This window comes from Apaloderma vittatum, unplaced genomic scaffold (assembly GCF_000703405.1).
Source record: "Apaloderma vittatum isolate BGI_N311 unplaced genomic scaffold, ASM70340v1 scaffold12665, whole genome shotgun sequence".
NCBI classification, from domain to species: Eukaryota; Metazoa; Chordata; class Aves; order Trogoniformes; family Trogonidae; genus Apaloderma; species Apaloderma vittatum.
Window position 1 is genome coordinate 37578 of NW_009717711.1, and position 10330 is coordinate 47907.

The 10330-nt window shown below is 41.9% G+C and overlaps 1 protein-coding gene across 1 annotated transcript in view; it reads right to left on the bottom strand.

Moving 5' to 3' along the window:
• The window catches only part of ANKDD1B (ankyrin repeat and death domain containing 1B), a gene marked incomplete at its 5' end in the record, with an annotated part of 16017 nt that extends 5977 nt beyond the window's left edge, over positions 1-10040 (bottom strand). Inside the window, 5 exons of the mRNA XM_009870007.1 lie at positions 2001-2099; positions 5739-5837; positions 7226-7324; positions 8206-8304; positions 9942-10040. Coding sequence (XP_009868309.1) covers positions 2001-2099; positions 5739-5837; positions 7226-7324; positions 8206-8304; positions 9942-10040 — 495 coding nt within the window. The remainder of the gene's footprint in view (positions 1-2000; positions 2100-5738; positions 5838-7225; positions 7325-8205; positions 8305-9941) is intronic.
• Between the last annotated feature and the right edge of the window lie 290 nt (positions 10041-10330).

Below are 10330 nucleotides of genomic sequence, written 5' to 3' on the forward strand. Positions count from 1 at the left end.
TCTCAGTGGCTCTGCAAGGTTCTCTCTGCAATTTTCTATTTTCAGCAGATTTGCACTGAGCGGAACTGCCTGAGATTTAAATATTCAGTGTATTCTCCACATATCAAGTGCTAAGCATTACAGAAAATTAGACCTAAAAGAAGCCAACCCTTTAATTAGCAGGTTCAGTAATTAAATTATAAGGCATCTCCAGCTTTTATAGACTTTGCTAATATATACCTTTTGATTTCTGGCTCCTGGCTCTTTTCAAAATCATTCAAATTAGCCTGTTTTTAAAAATGCATCACATCTAAAGCCGAAGAATTTACATTTCATAAAATCTACAGCATAGAAATACTTTATATGTGAAAAGTTCAGAGACCACAAAAGCTCCTTGGGTCCCACCTCTGGAAAAGTGCATTTTGCAGAAAGCTGGAGGAGGTAGAAAAAAAGTGTTGTTTCTTGTGTCCTGTGTTCCTGCAGACACCGCTGGCATCCTACGTGCATGCCGAGAGTACTTGCTGCACTATCGACCACAACCATTAGCAACTACATCTGCAGAAGGGAGAAAGGAAGAGCTCCCAAGAGGGCATTCCTTGGGCTGTAACAGCTTGCAACTTGTGCAGATGCAGGACATGCTCTGGAGGCTGAGAACTCGTGCTGCTGGGGAACTGAGGCCAGAAAAACGCTGTGCAGTTGATGCAGGCTCTCCTTCTTCCTCTCCACTGTTTCATAAGGTCAGGAAAGTTTTTGGCATCTCAGTACCAATTCAGTTCGAAGAGGGATGTACTCGTGAATGTTCCCAGCAGTGTCATGGCCTCCAGGAGTCATCCAGCAAAGAGGCAAGGGAAAAGGTATTCCAAGAAATTGAACCAATGCAGGAAGGTGATAGAACTTCTACTGGCTCAGAGCCATATTTTCATAACATAACTTGAACTCTGTCAACATTGCTGTAATGCCATGATCCAGCCCAAAGGCTTGAAGGTGCTTAAGGTCAAAACAGGCACTAAGAAGTACTTTTCTGTGCCTGTACTTAGAGGATAAATAGGTAGAGACAATTTTCCAGTGTCTAAAGGGGACAAGATTTCATTCGCGGTTAGCCTATATGAGAACTGCAGCTTTCTAGCTAGTGTAGGCATGGCTCTGGGTGGAAAGGCTTAACTGCCATGCAACATATTACCTCAGCCTCCCAAAGCACATCAACCATGTGCCCCTCGATCAGAGCCCTGAGCCTCACATCATGCTACAGAAAAAGAGCTCTATTCCTCATCAGGACAGTTTTGTGCATGAAAATTACTTTTTTAATTACTAACGAGCTAGATTTCGCTCCTGATAAACATCAAATCTGTCCATTTGGTCATACATTAAATGAATATAGTGGTTACAGTACAGATGGACGAAGCTCAATATTGCTGTGATTTAGCAAAATTTGTAAAAACTGGATTTGGTACTCTGTTCTTTCAGAAGCAACTCCACAGAGACTGCTTTGGTTCTCCTTCCAACCATTGTGATTCTTGCCTCAATCTTTCTAGGTGAACATCAGCAACAGGGTCTAAACTCCCACCTGAACAGATCAGGAATAACTTCTCAGGGACGCAGCACCATCATTTCCAGATGGCCCAGAGTGCTAAAGGGCAAACTTACCATCGTTGCAATTAGTGAAGCTGGCAGTACCATGCCTCTCCTGGCAATGAACTCGGCTGTGGGTGCACAGTTACAACAGCCACAGGCTGTTTTCCACTCCACAAGCCTATTTTTTTCCATCAGTGATATCTGGCAACAGGGCTTACCCTTCAAACTACAGAGCTTACAAGTTTTCCAGCTCTTCGCTAAAACTATTTCAGACTCTGCAAGCTGAAAGTACTGCAATATTAAAAGTAGACTTCCTTTGTAGCAACTGACAGCTTTTACCTGTCATGAAAGACAACTAGCAACAAGTGCTTCCTGCATCTCTGGGAAGAAGGTTATAAAACGAAAAATAAAATCACATAATCCTTGCATATGTAAGGAATCCAATCTACCTTATCAACAGTGTTGAGATCACAGCCTGCCTTCAGCAGCACTTCCACCAGCTCCACATTGCCAAGATCAGCTGCCAGATGTAGAGCGGTTTCCTGCCTCTGGAAGTAATGACACCAAATAAATATAGTAAGCAGAGTGCTCGCAATCTGAGTCTCAAGAAATTCACAAGAGAGCCTTGGTGAGAAAAACACTGAACAGAATAAAAGAGTTTAACTTTTGAGTGATCTACCTGGTAGGTTTTTTTCAGGCAAACAAGAGAACATCTGGGATCTCCACAGGAAAAGCAGGCAGGAGTTCCAGCTAGCTCAGGAAGAACTTGCTGTAATGCCCCTCTAATGTACTGTAACCTAATGAGCTCTCTTTCTTCCCTCTTAAAACAAGGTGTTTTGGACAGAGAACTTCATGTAACTGCCAACCTCCACCCATACTATGCTCCTGAGTAACTTTTTTACAGCTGAAATTAACTCAAAGACAAGTGAACGCCCATAACTGTCAAGAGTACATTGTGCCACATCCGTAACAGGGTTTGTTAGCTAGCCCTGACGCAAAATGCAAAATGTACAAAATTGCGAAATGCAAAATGTGATACAAAATGTAGAAGTCTACCTGCACCACAATGGTAACCTTAAACCACACACACAGAAATAGAAGCAGGGGGGAGGGGGAAACATCAAAACCCTCAAAACTGTTAACAAGTACAGCTAAAAATGCATTCAGCACCAAGTTTAATGCTTGAGTCTGAAGTGAGGGTAGTGTACTCTCTACACAGTTTGCATGCACCTAAATAAAACTTATTTATCCTTCTACAGAATATTCTACAGCATCCTTTTTAAGTTGAAGGTTTTGTTCCTGTGCTTCTCTGTAGGTCTGGCTACAGAACTTTTTTGGCCTTTAGATCTTAACTTAAAGGTTGCAGAGTCAAACATCAAGATGTTACAGAACAAGAAACACCAGCATCAGAGTTTCATACTAATCTCATCAGTTCTTTTGAGAATACACACTGTAATCACGACTTCATAGATTTCCCCCAACAATACAGCCTACTTTCTTCTTTGCAGCAAGTTAGATATATGTATGTAGCTATTGTATGGAACTTCAGACATACTACAGATAAAGAACAAAACACTTCTAGAAGATGTGTTCAAGAAGTTTACAAAGTTTTCTGTTGTATGCAAAAACGAGCTTATCACCATACTTGACTCCAGCATTAAAGGACAACTTCCTTCTCCTGCAAAATAGTGTGTAAATTAGTCTTTAGCAATTAAAAAAAAAAAAAGGTCAATGGGAATGGGCAAAATACAGATTTCTCAAACAGCCCTTGTTGCTATTGTGGGGATCATTCCCACCTGTCAGATGGGAGGCTAGAGTGTGTATCCCCCACAGGGAACCACAATGCCCGATGTCGGACTCGACAGACGTGGTGGGACAGTTTTTCCACAGCTGAGACATAAGGTCAATGGGGAGGGCAAAGAGATTCTCTCTGAAGCACCACAGATGACAGGCTGGTCTATACACAGCTGTTGCCTCAATGTCTGCCCAGTCCACTATAGCCAGGGTGCCAGTGTACATCCTCCATGGGCTCTGTGCAAATTTCTGCCACACAGACTAGATGTCATCCAGATCTCTGGAGGCCTGATTGTTGGTCAGGTTGCTGTAGACCACCTCCACCACGATTAACTCACTCTGATAGTGGATACCTTCTTCTGTGGTAGTCTGCTTGCCTTGCTGGTTTATAGTATCTTCTTTGAGGAGATACCTTGCCTTCACGCTTGATAAAAGCCACCTCCAGAGACTTGCAAGTGGCTGCCTCTCTTCCAATCCTTTTGTCAGCCCCATAACACCTAGAGATGGATCCCAGCTGCTGAGCTTCTCTACCTTCCCAGCACTGGAGCAACCAGGTGTCAATGCACTCCCCTTGCTGATGGATGAATACTTGCTGCCTATCTCATAGGTTACTCAAGGATGGGGACCAGGGAGTTTCCTCCACTTCTGTCATTTCTGTCCTTCACCTCTCCCACCCTGCTGCAGACCAGGCTATCTCTTCTGACACTTTCTCCTTCCACTCCTCATCAGAAGCTGCTACTTTTCTCACTAATGAACTCAACATCTACTTCCACCATTTCTTTTTGAGTACAGGAGCAAATACTGTATCTGAGGGTTGGGTCTGTGGTTAAGCTGCTGTATGTGCCCTCAGATTGAGTGTCCATATCAGTGGCTTCAGAGCAGGAGACCTTCTCCACACCCCTTCATGTGCTCCTTGATCAGGAGACTCTTTCCTCTTTTGAGGGCACTAAATGGCAGTGCAGTAGGCACAGGCCAGGCCCCAGCACAGCATGAGAAGTCGCTGTGTTTCATCAGGGCAGGCAAGGCTCCTCTCTTTCAAATGTTCTACCAATTACATGGGACTACATGCCTATTCAGGTGTGACAATCCAAGCTCTTGGAGGCAATAACATCCCCAGGCACCTGCCCGACTCCTCCCACACACTCTGCCACCCGGGGATCAACCACCTCCAGGCATATTCCTGTGTGACATTCCCAATTAGTTGCTTAACCTTATGAACAATAACAAAAATCTGTCTCCCAACACACAAGAGTATGAACAGCCTGATTACACAAAGGTATTCAAGGAATTGTGTAGCTGTTACAAGAAAGTGGGAGACGCCTGTGTTGCATGAGTAGGTGCCATTCATTCATCTCTTCATCAGGGGGAACTGCTGATTTTCCCCGTGAAGTAGTTCCTTGAGTACCTGGATAGCAGCAGTGTAGGGCCCAAATATAACCAGCTTGGGCATGGCTCTCCCAGGCAAGGCAAACCAAAGTGATAACACAGCAAAAGCTGAAGATGGACATTAACAATTACTGGAGATTTTATACAGCAAAAATAAAGGATCGAGCAAGGCAGCACCAAAGAATCCATCAGCCCTATCCTGTGCCTTCCACAAGAGGAGGATATCCAGTACCTAAAGTGCTTAGTGGTGATGGAGGTGCTCTACAGACAACAATGACCAGGCCTCCAAAGACCCCCAGCACCAAGCAGACACCAAACAATCCTGCTAAAAGTGGGGAAAACAGATGCCAGCTTCCCTTGGTGCATTTGAACTACCAACTTGAGTTTAACAGCCAAACACACTAACCAGTCTCTCCACAGAAAGCTGTAACCTCAACATCTGGTGTGATATTAGGTGGTATAGAACATCGCTTTGGTCAGCTCTGGTCATCTCTTTGGTCGTGTCTCCCTGCACATCTCATCTGTTTACGAGGGGTAGAGAGGATAAAAGGAAGGCCTTTCTACGGCCGTTCAGCAACAACTAAAACACTGGTGCTTTATCAGCACTGTTGCGGCCACAGACCTAAAACACACCACCCTATGAGTCACTATGAAAAAGATTACCTCCATGCCAGCAAGGTGACACACTGCACTGGGTCTCCCTCTGAGATCAACACCGTTGAGACATTTCTGTCATTTATTACACATGAATTGTAGCAGTCGAGCAATAAATCAATTCAAATATTTTCTGAGTGTGTAGTAGTTTGCTACCCTTACCTTGCACAAACAATACCAGCACAGCCTGTTCCAGTGACTAACACATATTTGTGCACACAAAAAGATAAGGAGAGAACTGCCTTTTCCTTCCTATTTTTCTGTACCCTGAGCCCAAAATAAAAAAAAAAGATTTCAAGCAAAATCCACATAATCTTGTCTTTACCAGCAAAGTTATTTCCCAGGTTTCTTACGTGATTTAAGGAGTTTATATCATGATTGGCATCCAAAAGGCTTTTTACTACTGGTAGATGATTATTAATGACTGCTAAATGAAGAGGGGAATTCTTCTGCTGTGGAGGGAAAATAACAAACTATTATACTTGGGTACATTGTTAGTTCATTCAAATAAGAAAGAGGTTCTTGTTAAAATCTGCCCCTTGCAAAGGCAATATGTTCCACCAGTGGTTGAAAGCTGCAGAAAACACACCCTGAGGTGCAGTGCTATACCAGAGGCAGTAGCCTGGTCCTGCAGTACCAGCAGCAGTAAGTAAAAACATACATCTGAGAAGCCTGAAAATGTTAAGTGCGCGGAGTGCGTATCAGTGTGTCACCACGTGGAAAGACATTTCTCTTATGTGTTCATACCTAGGATGTGCTGCTACCCTTGGCTGACAAAAGAGAGCTTAGGGTAATGTTTCTGTTTCCTCAGACAATTGGATTTGCCTTTAGTTGAATAGGCTGGAGACAGATTAATTCTGCATTGGGTAAATAGATGTCAAAATCTACTTTCCAGGAATAAACTCCAGTCACATATTGCTGCTGGAAATATTCTTCATACTAAACTGACTTGCTGACATACTTACAAAAAAACCCCAGACTACAGCTAGAAAGAAATTAAGGGGTTTTATTTGAGTGATTATTTATTAAAAGAACCAGGGCACAGATTCAATACTAGTAACAGTCCGACTATTAGACTGCCAAGATCACTTTGTACATTGCATCTGTGACTCATCAGTTCCCTGCTGAATAAAGATGAAGAATAATTCCGTACCACTGCCATTTATGGGTGGCAGACACCCGTTCATTAGTGTCTGTATAAAGCACAGCCATTTCTTCAGGGCTACAGAGAAATGAAGCAAGTTCTTATGCAATGCTGCACTGGAAATGTTTCCAAAACTCAAGTTACATTTTTATGAGTTTCTTCTGCTACAGAAAGCCAATGAAAAAAACCAGCACAATAACTGCCTGATCTTTAAAATAAAGAATTTCAAGACTATGATAAATTGTTCTTCCTTGATAAGATTAAACAACAGGCTGGTGATTGTGGCAGATAAGTCAGGAAACCCAGATTCTATTTTCATCCTGTACTGTAGAAGTGGAAAATAACCTCCTAAAAAAACCCCTCAGATGTAACAAAACATGTGATCTCTAAACTGGAACAAGATTTTAGTGTTAGGAAAGCAGAAATGTGTGGTCTTTGACCTAACACTGCCACCACTAAATTGCACTGCACTAGTCTGCCCACGCACTCACTGGATTTGTGCAACAGAACCTTGTCTTTCTTGGTCCACAAACAGTGCTAACCAACATCCATAAACCACAAAATAATGTCTATAGTAAAAAAAAAAATAAATAAAGAACTCATCAATCTCATTTAGCTGCCTGAATTCCAAAGGAAGGCCATAAAACACAGAACAGGATGAATAACAGCCCAACAGTTATACTGATATACACTTACCTTAGGTTTAGGAACCAGATCAATATTCTTATCTATAAGAAAAGTAACCAAGGATAGATGCCCATTCTGAATTGCAATCTGCAAAGCACTGCTACTGTTCTGAAAGAAATGGTATAAACAGCAAAAAATTACAGGTTTCTTGCTGGAAAACAGTACTAAAGAGAGCTATCAATATAGGATAATATTTCTTTCAAATTTCTGTGGCTATCCTCTCCCTCAAAAAAATCTCCCTTTGATAAAATCATGTGGGTCAGCAGTTAGCATGACCTGGTTTGGTAAATACTGAAGGAACTTCCCATTTTTACAATATCCCAACAAACATGCTAAAGATATCAGTATTTTATAGTCCTTTTCATTCTCTCTTAAGAAAGAGATAAATCAGCATCGTTAGCTATCCTTGCTCCACAGACAATGACAATGTCACCATGTCTTCTAGTCTGTTAGTTCAGTCTGACATTTAACAACAAAGTGCAGTCACATTAACAAAGTTTTTAAAATAAATCAATAGAATTTTTTTCATTTAATAATTCTGCTAAAACAAACAAGCCCTCAGTCTGTTACAATCATTTCTAAACAGTCTAGCCAAGGATGTGAGCTGGACTGGATCCAGGAACCAGATGTGGAGAACAGGTTTGTCATCAGTTCAGTCATAAATACAGCCAAAAAGGAGGCTTTTCTATTGCCCTAGCTGGTTACATTTCCCAGTCATATGGTTTACTATTGGACATACAGTAAATAAAAAACCTCCACTGCAGAACTCTGTCAAATAGATCTATACTATATTTCTCCCACATCAGTTTTATCCTGTTAGCACTGTCTACATTCCCAGTTCTATTTTATAACAAATTTAAATTTTTAACATTTCATTAAAAGAAATAGAGCAAATATACTGTTTATACATGCAGAAGGAAGAAGATAAGGTCCTTGTCACAGCCCAGGTTGTCCCAGTACCGTGTGCTGGAGGGATACTGTGTACATACTTGAGTTAAAACATTAATGTCACTTCCTGCTTCCAATAAGAGTTTGGCACATTTTTCATGACCTTCTTCAACAGACAAGTAAAACGGAGTTTCTCCATTCTAGACCAACAGAGAGAAAACACATGCTTCATTTTAAACCATGTGACTGTAAGGCTGTGACACAAATCAGGTTAGCTCCATCAGACTCATCGAGCTTAGCAGAAAAGGGGACAAATACATGGTAAGGTTTATGATATAAATAAATATTAATTGTGCTTTTTCCAAAGCAGATTGCCAGGAACAGGCATAGAAATGAAGATGGTGAATGGCAATTATTGTCATTCAACACCAGGCAACACTGCTAGCATGCCACCACATACCTTAAGTACCAGTTTCTGTCAGTCCCAACTCAACTGCTAGTTACAAGGAGCACTTTAAGCAGAAATAATCCCGTGGCATATTTATTTCAGATCTTCTCACCCCCTAAAATTCTCCATCTCTCCAAAGCAAGCCTCTAAAACAAGTTACCTCAGCTGCATAATGATCTAATCACTGTTTCTCAACTCCTAAAATACATGGAGGTTTACCAAAAGTTACTCTTTCAGCATTTGCAGAAGCATCAGTAAACCCTGTGGGTTTTATTGCTTAAGCTCCTGTCACTAGTATTCTAGTAAACTTGATGTATTTTAGTGCTTCACTCATGCTGAGGAAAGCGAAGCCTGTTTATCCACAGACCAGAACATCTCCAGCTGGACAGGGCGGTCACACCATTAGCCATGGCACGGCAGGAGCACAAGCAGAACAAGCTTCTGGTGTGGAAGCAACAATGTGAGACAAGGTTTGGAAACACAAGGGCTTCGTGTTTCAGAAGGGCTTGTGTACCTCAGAGCTTGCATAGCTGGAAATAACAGACAAGCTGGGGAAGAGAGAACCCCTCAGCCCATAAATCTGTTGCTACAGAAGAAGAAGGCTTTGGGTGCGACTGGGTGTCCTTTATTCATTTTGCCCATTGGGCCAGCAGAACAGACCATCAACCACACAACCGGTTCCTGCTGTGGGCATGCCAGCCCACAGTGCATTAACTTGCCTAGGTCATTTCAGCTGTCCCAAAGAAGAAGCAGAAGACACAAGGACCCTTTGCAAAGCTGGAATGCTGAATTGAGTAGGTAGTGTGCATTTCCCTCTTCCACACCTACTCTAAGCCTTAAAATTCAGCTCATAAGTGCACAAACTCAAGGACACAACCTTCGCAGCTAATACACATTTTATTAATATGCTTACTGAGCTCACCAACACTAGCCTAGGAAATAAAAAGTAGGTGGGCAGTGTCTGCAGCCAATTCTGTGCTGTCAATTGAAATCAGATGAAAAAGGTACAAATCTGAAACCTCTTCTGAGGTGCCTGTGATGACATGTGCTGTATATGCATGTTGAAGTGGCTCGATGGATAGCCTGAAAAGCTCCAGAAATGGTAAAAGGAATGAGATCGTGGCCAGAAATGTTGGAGCACAGGAATTCAGGTAAAGTTTAGGCCTCTCTCTGTTTCCTTCTACCATGTGAGATGGAGGGGAGGCACAGAGGTCAGAGTAAGATACCTTGAAGGTGTTGATGGAGTTAGATTTATCGGAGAGACAACAAAACAGGATGCAAAGGTACCAGAACAGCAGAAGAACTGATGAAGTCTAGTCAGTGTAACATTTATTCCTTTAAAATGTTATTTTTGAGTTGATTTTTCAAATCTCTAACCTCAGTCCTTACCTGGTTGACATCATTTACTTCCTCCCACTGTTCAAGAAGAATTGCTACAGCTTCGCTGTGACCATTTTTGGCTGCTAGATGCAATGCTGTGTTTCCTTCCTTGAAATCAAAATGTTGAATAAAAACTTTAAAACACAGGATAAAGTCAGAACATCAAGTAAAACCAACACAAAGCTTTTGGTCTTTTATATACATCTCTAGTTTACATACAAAGAGAAAGAGGCAGATCTACATATGTTGCAAGATGAAGACTGATCCAAACGGGGTCTTTTCACACGTATGCAGATGGGACTCTGCTGATCTATCTGGTTGTCTCACCTTCTGAAAAACCGCATTATACGACCAGTGAAAAGACCTAACATTTTAACTCTTAAAGAATGAATCAGACG